This window comes from Argentina silus (assembly GCF_951799395.1).
Source record: "Argentina silus genome assembly, chromosome: X".
NCBI lineage: Eukaryota > Metazoa > Chordata > Actinopteri > Argentiniformes > Argentinidae > Argentina > Argentina silus.
The window spans coordinates 15,689,295-15,707,196 of NC_139653.1; the positions used below are offsets into that span (position 1 = coordinate 15,689,295).

General features: G+C 42.5%; 2 protein-coding genes across 2 annotated transcripts in view; one reads left to right on the forward strand and one right to left on the reverse strand.

Moving 5' to 3' along the window:
* The window catches only part of cadm2b (cell adhesion molecule 2b), a gene marked incomplete at both ends in the record, with an annotated part of 166,639 nt that overhangs the window by 74,110 nt on the left and 74,627 nt on the right, over positions 1–17,902 (forward strand). The gene's annotated exons all lie outside the window — the stretch shown is intronic.
* LOC310822672 (transmembrane ascorbate-dependent reductase CYB561-like) lies at positions 6,154–7,082 on the reverse strand (the record flags this gene model as incomplete). The annotated part of the gene is given in 3 exon segments (XM_083695110.1): positions 6,154–6,501; positions 6,666–6,944; positions 6,948–7,082. Coding segments are annotated over 3 exon segments (762 nt in total).

Consider the following 17,902-nt stretch of genomic DNA (forward strand, 5'->3'; position numbering starts at 1 on the left):
GAAATGCTGGGGTGGGCCCAGAGAATGTCACCCACCAACGGATTTTGGAAGATAAACAGCAGGGCATGTGGCAGGATGGCAACTGGTTCCCTTCTGGCAGTGGAGGCTAGAAAGGGAATCTGTCATGTTAGAGAGGCCACAGCCCCCGGCACCGCAGCACACACGCCAGACTGCTCTCTCTGCTCCCACATGTAAGCGTGCCCACTCCAGCCCTGTTCCCTTACACTTGACCCCTCTCGCTGGTGGAGAGGGTACACACTCCCTGTGACAGTGGCACTTTGTGATCCTCTAGGAGATGGAGTGCAGCAATCCAACCTGTCCCTCCACTGAGTTCTGGCCCATATTGAGCCTCCTGTGCTGTGACCTGCATGTCCTACAAGCAGAGGTGAAATGCTGAGCAGTCTACAGTATAGGAGCTGCTTAAACCTAGTTTAATATGCCATGACTGTGGTACACCAACATGAGACTTCGTTAGCAGTAATAGTGTGAGTCAAATGAGTCAACAGTGTGTCTAATTTAGAGCTGGGCTAATCTGCTTTGCCTGATCCTGTTTGAAAATGAGTGACAGTCGAGCGTTGATAAAGGCTGTACAAATGCAATACTTTGGCTACTGCTTTTTCTACAGATGTCTAGGGATTGCTTTTCCTGAAATACATTACACTAAGGGCTACACTATAAATACACTGTAAACTCTGTGCTTGTCTATCTTAGAAAATATAATGTTTCAATCGTTTAATATTCCTTACATAATTTGGCTTGTGCTTTTCTCAGTGCCTCTTAGTAGAAATTGGGTCGGTTTCACAGACAAGGCTTGAGCCTAGTCCTTGACTAAAAAGCATCCTCAGTGGCAATTTGCCATTGAAAGTGTGAATTAGTCCAGGACTAGGCTTAAGCCTTGTCTGTGAAACCGGCCCATAGTGTAGTGAGATAGTCTTGTTTGAATCAATTTGATAGTTAGAATAATTACTCCAGCTCTCCCTAAAATAATGGTCAATACAGTGCCCCATAATGAGTAACATTAGTTCCTCGCAAAGTTTAATGAAGAAATCTGCTGTGGCACTCTACTTTGTTTCACCTCTGCGGCTGCTTTGTTAAAATGGAGACCCTGTGTTACATTGGCTGTTTGGGGTTGGAGGTTCGATGTGTGAGGTTCATCTGCATGGGTTCACTGAGTCAATGTTGTGTGTCCATCTGGCTCTGCTCAGGTGTCAGAAGTGTCATCAGAGGTGATTTGCACTAAAGAACAGGCAGTTTTACCAAGGTATTTAATTTCAGTTGAAATTAGTTTTGTGGACTGAATGAGTGGAGCCTGATATTCTATGAATGGAGCCTGGATGATTTTAATGTTTCTGATCATGCTATGAATGAGTGGATCACCAGCTGTCGTTACACTGTTTGGTTTATTTAGGCATGATGAGAGTCGAAACGTTGTTATAGAAATACATTACTGTGCTGATATGGTAGTCAGTATGCCCAGGACAGAGAGAGAGAGAGAGAGAGAGAGAGAGAGGGCAGTGCCAGAAAGCTCTGGCTAGGAACCCCCTCACTCTGAGCCAAGTGTTTCTTGCTCCAACAGTGGAGAACATGTGTTGGGCTCGATGTTAGTTGTTGGAGTTACTTTGCATTTTTACTCCTGACAGTCTTCATCATCCATTTTAAAATATCTGAGGTAATTGGGGGATATGCCAACACTGGGATGAAAAGGCAATCTTTAACAATTAATGATGAAAGATGATTTTTTTCTCTCTTTTTGTTATACAAATTCAGTGTAATAGTCCATTGGTAAGAACAATACAATTGATGGATGTGTTCACACACACACACACACACACACACACACACACACACACACACACACACACACACACACACACACACACACACACACACAGTCATTGGCAGCATATGGTTAAAAAGCAATATAAACTCACGCATGCACACACACACACACACACACACACAGTCATTGGCAGCATAAGGTTGAGAAGGAATTGCTACTATATTATTTTCCGAACCATTAATTTGCCCTGCTTCTTATTGCAAAAATTAATCTGATCCTTATGGATAAGCCTGTTCTATACATTTTGAAATGAAGGAATGGGTAAATTGAATACATACTGTGACAGACATGGCTGTGTTAGCCAATGAAAACAGTCTAATTCAACATTTTCCAATAACATGAAGTGCTCTCCATAGACTGAGACTACTCCTGTGAGTTCAGGGGAAAGAAGAGTACAGTACCTGTACTATAGCTCTTTGTGTCTGCTCACATCCCTATACAATAAATATGGACACTGTCCCAAGTAGGCACCACCAGCCCAGTTTTTAATATTACTGGAAGAAGAGGCTTTATATGGTGCATCAGCATCTGTGAGTCTGTGGAGGTTTAGGGGAGGGAGAGTTCTATGGGGCTCAAGGTAAATTGCAGTATTTTCTATCATTCCAGTAGAGGGTGGGATGAGTGCAGCCTGAGGCCACTGTCAGGAGAGAGGGGTTGGGAACAGCATTTGTCATGCTCTCTGATTAAGAATCACTTTGAGATCCCCCATCAGAACTCACAAAAGGAAAAGTCAGAGATGTTGTCAGGTGCTGTATGGTGATGTCATGACCTAACAGTGGTTGCTTGACAGCTGAGGACAGTTGAAAGCATCATGGGATGTGAGCACTGTATACATTATTCAATGATTCTTTGGACTTTCCCACTTGTTGACGCAGAGAATCAAACAGGTTCCCTTCTTCATCCTCTGTGGGATGCTCGTGTTTAGCAGGACTGCTTGTTCTGATGGTGGTGTAACACAAGAGCAACGTTAACTTTGACAGATGTCCTAAGTATCATAATTAAACTGAACATCATCCCTTGGGCCAGAAATATATTTAAAAAAAGATGAGTCAGAGTATAGGCTTGTGGAACAACATGAAATAATGCCCCTGGCTGTTTGCAGTAAGTCGTGGAGCCACAGATCACGAGGCAAACCCCCATGGCACCGGAGACCACCACTGGGCAGAGGATATTATTACAGCGAGGCCAGTGGCCCTGATGTGATATAGAGTTTGCCCTGTGGATGTGTTGCACAGAGAGAAGAGCTATTACTCTTTGATGGTCAGTCTGTCAGTGATGTTGTAGGGCCTTATAGGATGGCAGTTACAAAACGAAGAGTTGGCAAGGACATTTGGTACACTATGTGCAAAGAATTGTTGAGTTTGTGTTGATTAAGGCAAGAATAGTCACATTAGAATTAATCAAAGGCTTTAATAATACTGTAAACTTATACAATGAGCGGAAATGTGTGGCTTTCTTCTACTGCCTTGATTTTTTCACCAGGGAACATGAACGTGATCAGATCTATATACTGTAGGGCAACAGCCACCATCTATTTTCCTTCAACCCACTTGGCTGCAGGGAGAATTGGTTGTATTTGGTTGTATTTGCTCCCATCACTCATAATCTAATCCCCGTTTTGTTTCAGGGCAGCATATGATAATAATTCTTAAACATCATCTTATCCCTGATTGCTTCAGTAGACTAGTTCATTTAAGAGTGTGGTTTGTTACCCTCATACAATGGAATGGCACACACTGTCCTTACACTTTTTCTAGGTTAAACCATTGAATTTGAGGGTGGAGAGGGAGTTCAAATGGGTCACATGCCATAGCCCGTTTGATGCACATTGATCTTTATCCAAAGGGTTCATTAAATCTTGAATGGGCCATTTTTCAAATACGCTCTCCTTTCAAGTCTGTTGTAAAAGTATTTGGGAGATTTCAATATTGCCAGCTGCTATCTGCTATTTTATTTTGTATTATCGACAGTCCACAGGGGGCGGAATGAATATATATGAATTTAGAATATAAATGTGTTTATAAAAATAGTTGGTAGCACTTTACATTACAGCTCAGAAGTATGTAATAGCATGGTAATAATAAGTAATTACTGATAGTTACCAGTAACAAGAAAGACAATAACCTTGTTAAACAAACATACTCCCTGTGGACTCTACAGATTGTTATGTCTGAGAGTTTGTAACATTTGTTTTGCCCAACACTGCCTGTGCGTGCTGGATATAGTCAACAGGATCTCACACTTAATTCATACAACCAGCAGAACACATTCATAGCTTTTCATACGCTCTGCTTTGTAATATTTCATACTAATTCGTATGAAATATTAGAAAGCAGAGCGTATGAAAAGCTACGAATGTGACTTGCATGCGGGTGAGGCAGTATTAACTTTTAATGGTTTGGGTTAGGTATATGAATTACAACTTGCTTGGCGGTTAGGCAGTATTAGGCATTAACTTTGAGTGGTTAATGTTAGGGTAAATTGTTAGCAAACATAAGCATCAGCAACAATAATTAGCGCAAACATAAGCATCATCAACTGAAGCAAGCCCACTAATAATAAGTATGTTGAAGAACAATACATTAATAAGTATGAGGAATTTCAAGAGATGGACTTGCTTGAAGCAAACCCACCTAATAATAATAAGTACAGTATGTTGAAGAACAATAGTTGGACTTGCTGAAGCAACCCCACTAATAAGCACCTAAAGAGATGATGCCAAGATGGCAGCGAAGTGAAGCGGTTTTACTGTTTTAATTTGTTGTCTAGGGTGATGTCCAGTCTGCAATGTTTTACATTTTACAAAGCTTGGAAACCCTGATGGCTCTATTATGGGATGTTTATACAGACGTGTCAGTACAGGGGTACGCAGGTACTGGAGTAGTTGGCATTATAGGTTTGTGAGCAAATGATGGCATAGTGCAGAACCTTATCAGGGATATTGCATCTGATTAGCCAGTTCTTTGGGATCACTCCTGCTGAAATAGTAGCCTAATATTCATCTGAAAGATGGTGTTTACTGGGCTTGAAATAATGGGCTTGCTCTGTCACTGTACACTTTAAATGTCACACTCAATTGTTTATGTGGCACACTATGAGTTGGAGAAAGAGATTTAATGAAAATGGCAGACAGTCCGGAATGTACAGTAATGCATTCCACATTCCATCCTTTATATTGCTATCTTTGAAAGGAGTTGTATTATTTTGTGTCACTGGTCAGAAGTCAAAATAATAAGGCAGTTTTACATTGGATATATCACATTCTAGTCGTACAATAGTACCTAACAGTAACAATTGCTCTCTAATTGAGGAAACAAAAGAAGTACAGTAAACGTCACACATAGCCTGGATGTAACAATGTGGAGGATTGATTACAATGAAGGCAGATACTCAGCCAGGAGGAAATTGAGCCTGCATGGTATTAGCTTCTTCTCACAGCTGCTGTTTCTCTGATACAGCACCTGTTATACTTATATGGCCATTCGGAGAGTGAGACAAAACTAAATATTCAGTGTGATTGGTTCTGATTGGAAACACTGCGGACGAAATTTGGTTGAGCCTAAGGAAGCTCCTCCCCCACCACCATGCTGTTTTTTTAATTTACGTTTACATTTACATTTATGGCATTTAACAGACGCCTTTATCCAAAGCGACTTACAATTATTTTTTTTAACAGGACCTTGTACAGGGTGGCAGTGGGGGTGAAGAGGTCTTTAGGGGGTAGTGGGGGTGAAGAGGTATTTACAACACACTCCTCCGCTTGAGTCATGTACGGTAGAGATGGTTCACCTGACCAGGCCTAACTACCAGTGTTACCAGTTTGACTCGTATTTGGCACTAACCTCAACAGATTAAAGGCACCGATAACTTTGGCTTTTCAAGTTACCTCTACGGATCTACAGATCTACTGAGCTTTTATCAAAGGCTATTTAATTTGAAAGAGATCTAACTATGGCACTTCAGTGGTAATAAAATACATCGGTTAAGTCAGTGCTGTCATATCTCGATTTAGACACAAAGTGGCGTGGCAGATGTGACAGGAGGGAGATAGACTTACAGCGCATTACATCATGGGTAGGTAGAAGGTGGGGGAGGCTGGCGGAGGTAGAACCCGGAGGAAGGGCCCACCTCATTGCATTGATTGAGGAATGGTATCAAACACGTTTCAAAAAACATTCCTCATTATATTCCATGCATTACAATGAGCCTGTCCTCCGACCTCCACCTTCACCAGCCTCCCCTGGGAGAAGGTGCCCCCAAGAAGTGAGACAGGGTCAGATATGTATCCATTGCGAAAGGCCTAATCTAATCCTTTAGGGCGAGGTGGGGCTCCCTCCCTCTGTCAGGGTCTTGAAGTGCACAGACAGCGCCTCCTCCTCGGGGTTGGGGGGTCGTTTGTAGTCCTCCCGTGTGACTACATATCCCACCAGCACCCCGAACATCACCAGCAGAAGCCCTAGCACGTTAGCCAGGACCCCCTCAGGGTTAAACTTGGAATAGGTGTCCATGATGCTGAAGAGCAGATTCTCTGTGATGCCCAGGAGACAGGTGCCCACGGACATGGCCAGCAGGACCAGACCAAAGAAGACGTGGAGAGGAAGATACACACTCCTCAACCAGGCGGACACCCCCGGAAACAGGAAGAAGGCCACATGTGTCACATGATTAGTGGACCTTGATAGATATTTCTTACAAAATCTCGGAACGATAGGGTTCTGTGCATTTCATTCTTTCCTTGGATTGTCATGTCTATATGTGGTAATCCTCCTGGTGTTTGAAGCAGCTGAATTAAAGTCCACAACCACAGAAAACATCCAAACATCACCCAGTGTCCAATGAAGAAGATGAAGGTCATCATTCCACACCAGCTGTGCAGAGAGTACATATTAGGGATCTTAGCTCCTCTGTGGAAGTCAAACACAGCCACGATGCCGACTATGCTGATGATGTGGGCGAGGAGGTGAATGACACCATGAAGAATCTTGACGTTGCGTTTGCTTTCATTCCTGAACACCCTGTACACCAGGATGGCGTCTCCATAGAGGAAGACCAGGCCCAGCACCATACAGAGAGGGTGGACGTTGAACTCCTGAGCGGACACGTCTCAGGCATAGCCCCCACGGTAGTGACCCATCCACAACCCAGTGATCACCACACAGGCCAGTCCCAGCACCTGAGACCCCCCCACGTACCAGGGCAGAGCCCCCAGGCCTCGCACCACACGTTGGGGACTGTCCTCCATAGTTGTGAGTGACGAAGTGAAAGTCCTCCAATAGCCTGCTCTAAGGCAAGTCCGGGAGTGGATATCATTGTTCTGCGTCTAATGTGTGTGTGTGTGTGTGTTTTGGACCGGTTCCTAGATCAGCTGAGAGCACTCGAAACTGCTGCTATTGTAGCCTATTTGCCTTGATCCTTGCAGGATGCGCTCTTATCAAAAGCGTTGCTTAAAGGATGACACATCGACTGGTATTGCTGGAGTTGTTTACGAAAGCTAACTAGTTAGCTAGAAGTAAGCAATGGAGATGTCCGACACTCTCCTTCAGTAACACTGGAGGTAAAGTTTTTAATTTCAAAACGTGATGTGCTCACAACCTGTTATTAATTTAATTTTGAATATCAACAGCCCACCCACTTCTGATTGCTCAATTACCATTGAACAATTTATGTTTGCTATTTCTGGTTTGTGGAGCATTTTGCTATTTCTGGTTTACAGAGCAACCTGAGTCTGTTGAGAGAGACTAGCCTGGTATACAAACAGCAATAACAGCTGCTGCTCTGGAGCTGGAATGCTCACATGTGGAACACTCACGTGTCACATGATTAGTGGACCTTGATAGATATTTCTTACAAAATCTCGGAACGATAGGGTTCTGTACATTTCATTCTTTCCTTGGATTGTCATGTCTATATGTGGTAACCCTCCTGGTGTTTGAAGCAGCTGAATTAAAGTCCACAACCACAGAAAACATACAAACAATGAGTCACACAGTTGAGAGTATGATAACAAATCTTCCTATTGTCTAAGCAGCTAGTTTCCTTCCGTGTATATGATTATACAACTGAAGTAGTTTCACAAGACAAATCTCTTCCGAGTCAGAACTCAGTTTGTTTACTTGTTTTGACTTTTGACTGGTTTCTGAAAAGCGTTCTAGGCTAACCTTTTACTCAGAGTTCTTCAGGCAGGTTTCAGGCGAACCAAGATGGTTACTCTCTCCTGACAGCTAACTCCAGGCAATCAATCTCTGCAGTGGAGGAGTAGACACTGTCCATCATGCCGGCAGTCTGATGTCACTTAACCCCCCCCCCCCCCAACCGCACTGTCACAGCCCTGCACCCTTCCCAGAGGCTGAAATGATGCCCCTGATACAGTGTATGAGCAGAGAACATGATATACAGTATGTCTCACAATACAGACATGCAGTTAATATACAGTAGTTTGTATGGGGATTTATATTATAACAGCAATCAGACACCTTGCACAGAGAGCTGAGAAGCAAGTGAAAGAGACACTTGTTTAGAAAGGAGGCTGAAAGCAGAACATGCTGAAGCTGTTGAATTGAGAATGTGAGAGCACAAGCAACAATAGTCAATCGTTATATTTCCTCTAGAGTATAGAGTAAAGCTGTGAATACATAGGTGAATACATACCTATGTATGAATACATACATAGTCCATTACAAACAACAGGTCCTGTTAGTTCGAGTTACTCGGAATAAACTAAGCTAATTCTACTTTCTCTTGGATGCAGCACTATGGGGAACAAGGACTCAGTGCTATTGAGTTGCATGTAATACATTCTGTGCTGAACGCTGCTATTGACATGCAGCTTAAATTCATTTGCAAACAGATTATATTAAAGTATCTGTGCACTGAAAACCATAGTTGTAAAAGCTTATATTCTGACAAATCTTACTTAAAACATGTTGTTGATTCGTCCCTCTCTTGTATTTGTTGCTATAGCATATAGTGCACTTAAAAATATAACATCAAACTTGCATCTGAAACGAATGGTTCAGAAATCAAGTGACACCCAGAGGCTGAACAAGCTTATTAGGAAAGCTGGTTCTATCTTCGGCGTCACCCTGGACACTGGAGGAGGTGGCCAATAGGAGGATGAGAACCAAACTCCTGGCCATCATGGACAATCCCTCCCAACCCCTACATGACACTGGCAGAGCAGAGAAGCTTGTTTAGCAACAGACTACTACAACCATGTTACACTAAGGAGCGCTATAAGAGATCTTTTCTGCCTGTCACAATAAGACTGTACAAGTCCTCCTCCGGCTGGCTCGATCTGGGTGATCAGAGTCAGACTGGGCAATGTTAAATCATACTGGACTGTTTTTACTGTATATAATGTTTCAGATGTCTATTTTATTCTATTATTCTATTGTCACTTTATTTTGTTGTTGTTGTTTGTGAGCTGCTGTAACGCCTTAATTTCCCCTCGGGATCAATAAAGTACCTATCTATCTATCTATCTATCTATCTATCTATCTATCTATCTATCTATCTATCTATCTATCTAAATGCATCGCGATTACCTGAAGTCAAGTTGACGTCCTCAATTATTCAATAAAAGGTCTCTGATTTGTTGAAGACATGGACAGATTTATTAGGTTAGGTAGCTGGGTAGCTACCTAGATACATTTAGATGAATGTTGTAGAGGAAGAATCTAGGGGAGTGGACCATCGCTGTGATGTTAGCTGCACAGGACAGTTGGTTATCCAGGATCACCCCAAGATTCTTGTCTGTTTGGGAAGGGGACACAGTGATGTTCTCAACTGTGAGGGAGAAGTCTTGGAGAGGGCAGGCATTCCCAGGAAGGAAGAGCAGCTCAGTCTGTCAAGATTAAGCTTGAGGTGGTGAACAGACGTCCAGGCAGAAATTGTAGAGACATGTGTTGCCACCTGTGTGTCAAAGGGTATCAGAGGAGGAAATAGATTTTTTAAAAATAGTCTCATCAGCATTGTGGTGATAAGAGAAACCATGTGAGGAAATTACAGAGCCAAGAGATTTGGTATACAGAGAGAACAATAAGGCCCCTAGGACAGAGCCCTGGGGGACACCAGTGGTGGGGATACATGATGTAGACAGCGACCCTCTTCACGTTACCTGGTAAGAACAATTGACCAGGTAGGATACAAACCAGGAGAGTGCAGAGACTGAGATGCCCAGCTCTGAGAGGGTGGAGAGAAGGATCTGGTGGTTTACTGTGTCAAACTCAGCAGACATTCACAGAAGTCCAGAAGAATGAGAACAGAGGAGAGGGAACTGCTCTGGCAGTTTGGAGGGCCTCCATGACAGCAAGGAGAGCAGTTTCAGTAGAGTGAGCAGTTTTGCAGCCACATTGATGTGGGTCAAGGAGATCGTTCTGAAAGTGATAGTGTGAGAGTTGGTTACAGACAGCATGTTCAATAGTTTTTGATAAGAAGTGATACCGGTATGTAGTTTTGGACAACAGATGGATCAAGTGTTGGCTTCTTGAGAACAGGTTTGACTCTGGCTGTCTTAAAGGCAGCCGGAACAGAGCCAGTGGTCAGGGAGGAATTGATGAGGGTAAGAAAAGGAGGAGGTAGCTCCAATCCATCTGGAAAAGGGGTGGGATCAAGAGGACAGGTGGTTGCCCGATTGGATGAGACATGTTTTAGGACATCATCAGGGGAGAGAGGGGAAAGAGATGATAAACCACAACCAAATCTACTAGTGGTAGTAGTGATAGTAAGAGGTTGAGTGAAAGTGCTGTCATCAACCTTCTTTACAAAGTAGGTACAGTCATCTGCAGAAAGGGAGGAGGGAGGGGAGGAAAAGGTGGGTTGAGGAGTGAGGAAAATCTGGAAAATAGTTTCTTTGGGTCAGAGGCAGAAGATTTAATGGTAGAATGGTAGAAAGAAGTTTTAGCAGCAGACACAGAGGAGGAGAAATTAAGGAGGAGAGACTAATAAGAATCTAGGTAATCAGGATCCTCAGTTTTCTTCTCGGCTGCCTGAAGCCCTGTTTTACTAGCTCGCAGGGATTCAGACAGCCATGGGATCATGCAGGCCTAGTGGTGAGTGGACAGAAAAGTCAAAAGATGAGGAGAGAGTGGATAGGAGAATGGAGGAGGCAGCATCAGTAGACAGAAGGGAGAAGGATTCAGTAGATGTTAGGGAGGATAGAACAGGAGTTTGACTGGAAGGGAGAAGGATACAAAGTGATGGTCTGGAAGAGGGGTTATAGTAAGGTTGAGGTGGAGCAGGATCTGGTGAAGACAAGGCCAAGCTGACTTGACTCCCTTGTGAGCCGGAGGAGAGAGAGAAAGGGGAAGGTCAAAAGAGGAGAGGGTTAAGAAAGCCAAAAGAGTGAAACTTCCCTGACTTGATGTTGAAGTCACCCATGAGAGTAAGCGGTGTGCTTCTCTCAGGTAAAAAGCTGAGAAGGACATCCATCTCATCGAGGAAGTTACCAAGCTGACCTGGGGGGCGACAGATAACAACAATGTAAAGTTTGACAGCGAAAGTAACAGAAACAGCATGGAATTCAAATGAGGATATGGACAGAAGTGATAGAGAAAGAACATTGATGTCCACTTAGGTGAGATGAGGAGCCCTATGCCACCCCCTCAACCAGTGGGTCTAGGGGTGTGAGAAAAGGAGTAGGCAGCGAAGAGAGCTGCTGGAGTAGCCATGTTCTCTGGTGTGATCCATGTCTCAGTGAAGGCCAGGAAGTGGTGGGACTTAAAGGAGGCAAAGGTTGCAATAGCCTCTGCTTTCTGGACTGCTGACTGGCAGTTTCAGAGTCCTCCGGCAACAGCAAGATCAAGACAGCTTGAATGTGCAGGGTACAGATTGGGTTGGTTGCTACGGCAAGGTGGACTGTCTTGTCTATGTACCTTACAGAAAGATGAAATAACAGTGATGGGGAGAAGACACATTATAGCCTCAGAAGTTAGATCAGAGGATTATAAAGCAAAAAAAAAAATAGCTATCACTGATAGATAGATATCACAACAATACCGAAAGCAAATACTCAGCCGCGTGGCCCTTCCTCGATGGACTCCCACAGAAAGACTCCCTGTCTTTGTGCGCCCTGGATCTTGTGCAGAGGCTGAGAAGATGAGGCTGACACTACAGCTGGCGCTGTTAGATCAGTGAGACTTACAAGTGCAATTCACAAATTGCTGATTGCCTAGCAGACGTATAAGCCCCTCTCACCTACCAGCAGTCCTACAGACAGTAATTAGCCCACAAGCTACCACTTAAGACCTCCAAACACAGCCAGATGGCCAATCAAAGCTATTTAACAGAAAATACACAGACACTAGCCAGAAACTGACAGACTAACCAATCCCACTTATTTAACCAGAAACTGACAAAGTAACTAACCGGTCACACTTTATTCAAATACAAAAGGAATTCGACTCAACAAATCCTAAAGTCACAGATGACTCTACAGCTATAGACAAATGTACACTGACTTTCTACAATGACAGTCAGTTTAAATAACTCAGATGATGGGGGTGAAGCCCCTCCCACCTACCGGCAGTCCTACAGACAGTAATTACCCCACAAGCTATCAATCAAGACCTTCAAACACAAGCAGATGGCCAATCAAAGCTATTCAACAGAAACTACCCAGATACTAGCCAGAAACTGACAGACTAACCAATCCCACTTATTCAACCAGAAACTGACAAAGTAACTAACTAACCAGTCACACTTAATTCAAATACAAAAGGAATACACGTCAACCAATCTTGAAGACACAGATGATTATACAGCTATAGATAAATTTACACTCAAAGTTGGTATTTTGTGGTAACTACTTGAAATTGTTGAAAATGTGTAGCTTATTGGTAAGAATGCTGATTTGCTACAGTGAATTTCAAAGTGACTGTTAACTTATAAGTAATTCTTAGGTAATACCCATCTAAGCATGATGTTACCATGTGGTTTATAAGTAACAACTAGGTAATTAGAAATTAGTCAAATGTAGCTTTTTTCAAAAGCTTGTAATAGAGTGTTAAATGTTTATCATCATCATGTCAGTGCAGGATGTCCATTTGACTTAGGTTCCCCAGTAATGAGTGCATGGAAATTGCATACATGTTCTTATCAGTTGAAGTTTTGCCTGTGAGCTGTTTTCCTTTGTCAGTCAAGGAGTCTCCCCCTCAAATAAATGGTTGGGGTCTGGGAGGCTAAACAAATGTTACAATCTTTAATGGAGGCAAAGCAGATATGGCGTTCCCACTACAGCTCTCCAATACCTTTACTGCCCCAGACATGTCTCTAATCTACCATAGGGCCAACATCTGCTGCAGAGTGGCTAAAGAGATAATAAACAAGTATTGGAAGCATTTTGTCTTATTTTAGCTCTATACTCCAACAGCTTGGATTTGAAATCAAACAATTACTATGAGGTAGAGATTTTTCCCTCCTTCTTCATTCCTTTTTCAGATTGGTTTCACCATTTAGAAATTACAACCCTTTATATACATAGTCCCCCTATTTCAGGGCACCAAAAGTATTGGCTTGACAGGTGTTTCTGGATAGTCATGTGTGTTCTGTGACATCGTTTGTGCAGCCATAAGACGGCTGTCAATATCAAGTATTGATTCTAGGCTTTGCATTTGCCTTTAGACTCTGCTATTGGTGACTTTCAACATGAGGAGGACCAAAGAAAACCTCAATGAAAGTCAAGGAAGTCATTATGAGGCTGAAATAAAACCTTAGACTTACCAAAATCAACAGTGTGTAACATCATTAAAAAAAAGGAAGAAAGCACTGGTGATTTGCAAACAGGCTGGTAGGATGCTCACAATAATTAAGAAAAAACCCATAACAACTGTCCTACAGATCAGGGACCCTCTCCAGGAGGACCTTAGAACCACTGATATACTGCATGTCTATGCTTAGAACCTGAAAAAATGTTGAAGCCTGCACACTGAAATTGAACTAAAGCTTAGACTTTCTTATAAACAAAAACAATAAACAAAGGTGCTTGAGATAGAGCTGGGCACAGTGACCTTAAGCAAAGACTAAAGGTCTTTCTAAATGTCTTTAGAGGAGTGCAATGCTGTCAGCTTGTTTTTGTTTCTTCATGCTTTTTCTCAATCATTTTCATGAGGTGTGTTTTGGATGGAAGGATGTACCCAGCATTGAAGGTGGCAATCATCTTTTGAAAACCCTCATCCTCTACCATAGAAAGTGGGTGCATGTCTGTGATGATCTTGTTCTGAACACTATCAGTAAGAATTTCTGCTTGCTGAGGTGGACATGGCCCAGCTCTCTGCATGAACTTGTCCACAAGGCTCTGTGGTTTACTGAAAAATAAGCCAAAAGGAAAAGTTTATTTACTATGTTGTGAAAAATAGAATTTTGACTCAAACATCATACTATAAATACACATGGAAATGAATGAATCAATTAACATTGCATTTGGTTGGGGTTAAGTCCATTTCTATTCAGTCATGTAAACATAAAACTCCACACTCAAACACAAACCTAGATTGTTCACCAGCCCCACGAGTTAAATCCCTGACGGAGACTTCACATGGCTACACACACACACACACACACACACACACACACACACACACACACACACACACACACACACACACACACACACACACACACACACACACACACACACACACACACACACACACACAGGCTCTTGGGAAAAATGAATGTGCATATTCAAACGAGACTCGAAAATAAAGTAGATAGTGTATGAATGTACGACAACACTGATCAATGACTGCGGAAAAGAGATGAATGAAACTGGTAGTAACATAGTTAGCTGGCTAATGTAAACAGAAGCCATATCTTACCTCGCCATGTCCAAGTCCGATGCCTGCGTGAATCCCGGAAGCTTCCTCTTCAAATGCTGGAGCATTGATGTGGCGCTATTGTGGTAAGCACAAATCCAAACTATTGGAGTATAGAGCTAAAAGAAGACAAAATGCTTCCTCTTTCCAATACTTATGGAGGGTACTGTAAGATGGAAGGACAGATCTTAACTCTATGCCCATTGAGAGATTATTTATTTGTCATCCTTACCTGTATGTTAAACTCTGTAACATGTTATTTCTAATTGTGTAGTTGTTAGAACTAGTGTTACTGTTAACTTAGTTTTCTGGTGACAGATGAGGTGTTTGTTCTTAGCTGAAGATATCTGTTGTGATCTTGGCAAAAAAACTAAACAGATTAGACATGATGGATGAACACTGTTGGCTGCTGCTATCACTGCAGGCACCAGGCAGCCCAGTGTAAAGAGTAGAATGTTGATATGCACTTTACAGGGATTGAATGAATCTCTTCCAATCACTAGACTAAATCTTGCACTCAACACATCACAGCCTATACGTTTAGTTTATGATATGGTTTGTTTTTTGTGCAAGCTCAAGGTACAGTATATGGAGGATGTGCGCCATTGCAAGGAAAAAGTCAGATTTACTAAGACTAACAAAAATATGTTTGAGATAGAAAAAAGGGGAGGGGGTGGAGATAGAGAGAGAGTTGGTTGGTTGGATGGCTCATTTTCAAGACTGTTTATTGAAGAAAATGAGGAAAATAATTATGACTGCCACAGGCATAGTCAGCTCTTTATAAGTCTCCCATTTTGAGGGAAGTAAACAACTGGACTCAGCTGTTTTGGGGTATGGATATCCTCATGCATATCCAGCTGCTTCAGCTTGTTCCAGTCCATTTCAATCGCTGTCAGCTGCTCCTCTCTGTGATTGGGGCAATCGATCCCAGGAGGTCAGTGTCTCAGCCCCAGAGGCAGGAAAGGCAAGGGTAATACTTACTCTGTAAACCAACAAACTAGATGCAGATGTGTCACTGTGATTAGACATATGAAATAGCAATATGCTGGTAAAGTGATTGCATCAGAATTTTATTGTATTTATTTTATTTTATTTCGAATTTGCATATACACAATAATAAATGAAATACATGGTATTACGGTGTTATTATGGTGGGAGTACATTTACAGTAGCAGCCAAATATTTTCATTTTCATGTCAGGTTTGCAGGACTGAACTTTTGTTTGGCTGTCTTCAGTGATGTTCCACTTTACCAGCTTATTAGGTCTCAAAGCTACCTGTACTGAAACTCCATATCCTTAACTCATACATTTAAACGCACTGTTAGTGAAATAGTTCTACTGTATACAAGTTTGTTTCAACACTACAGTGATGTATACTGTAAACCCCCGTCACACAAGGTATGAGCATGAATCATTTCACTCTCTATTCATAGTGACAGGTAGCGGGAAGACTCGATGCCTTCAGAGCACAACTTTGATGATAGCTTGTGATGGGCTGCCCAGGTGCTAGAATAGCATTAGACCTGCTGGACAGGTGGCAATAGGAGAGAGGACGGCTTCGAGGCCCAGTAATGAGAAGGATACCAACTGGACCTCCATCTGTTGCCATGCACAAAGCTATAATCCATTAAATTACCCCACTCTCAAGTTTGTCACAGAGGAGGACCTGCCTACCTCTCTAAAGTGTGATAGCAAAACCTTTCTTGCATCTTAAAGCAATATAAAGTATACTTTTCTCAAGTAATGCTAACGCTTGATTGTTTTTTTTTATTGTCTCCTGACTGCTATTGATATTTTGGTACAATGGTGTTCTGTGTATGGTGACATTGTTATCTTATCAAATAGAATAAATTACAGCAAATGTCAAATTAACTATGAAATATTAACTGACTAGTGTTAACTACCACTGTATCCCTGATTCTAACCTGTATTTGGATGAGTTAGGGTTGTTACTTTACATTGGTTGAGTCATCTTGACTCTTTGTGGCTGTTTTTTTCTTCTTCTAGTTACAGTAGTTCAAACAACAAACTGTCTTAAAAATGCAAGCCTTGTTTCTCTCCTCTGTGGCTTTGTGGATCATTTTATGAAGGGAGAGGATCTGTTGGGGATAAATAGTAAATTACTGGGCTGGAAATTGAGTTATCGGGAATAACCCTGTCAACCGGGGTGTCTGTGAGTCGTGCAGTTGCCTTGGATTTCCCAACATTGGCTAAGTGGTTGCTATGTGCCAGAGCCCATGGGGTGACTGGTGTCAGAGAAGAGTGAATCTCCCTCCACACCGCCTCATAACCAGGCTTGGTTTGCTCTCAATGCGTCTGCTAGCTCATTTACAGCAGACATACTATATCTAACACAGAAGGGCGTGTCATGTTAGTGGCCTTACCTACCTCTCTCATCTGCCTTTATGTTAGTGGCCTTCCTTTCTCTTTACTCTGGTGACCTCACAGAGGTCTTTATGATCTGGAGGATCACTGTAATCAATCAATCAGTCCGATTAAAGCAATTTGATTTGTTATCTGTCAACTGTCTCATGTTATGGGGTGGCAGGTAGCCTAGAGGTTAGGGAGGCTGGCCAGTGATCAGTACGTAGCTGGTTCGATCCCCACCCCAGGAGGGAGCCGGATGTGAGTTGGTGACTGGAGGGTTGCTGGCATCATATCTAAGATGCCTACCGCTGCTGTTGTGCCCTTGAGCAAGGCACTTAACACCTAACCCCTGTGCATGTGTGTTGTGTGAGGCTGCAGTGCACATGTGTTGGGTGGGGGTGCAGTGCAGGTGTGTGTAGAAATATGACATTCCAAACAGTAATTGATTGATTGCCAAATAAAACATTGTTGATTTGGTTGGTTATCTGTGGCTACATTGTAACAAAGATTTGATTTGGCTGTCTGTCAGCGTAGCACAAGGAAAGGCAGCAATGCCTTGATCCACCACTGACCTCACACAATCTACACTCTCTAAAAACCATGTGAAACCTCAACTAATGACCATCCTGATGTTTTTACTGTTTTCTAGAATAATGTAGTAGTAATGTATTAGTAGGCTGTGGCAGTAGTCTCTTAGCCTGCTGTCCTCTTTGCAATGACCGTTTTGTCAGCAGTGATCTCACAAGATTTTACAAGAGAGTTATTTTACCCTTTTGAAAGTGCCGCCTCTACATTGCACTCATCCAGTCAGTGAGGCAAATTATGAATTGCGTCATTATATGTAATTACGATAGTTGTCCGTACGTGTAGCTACAGCCTTTA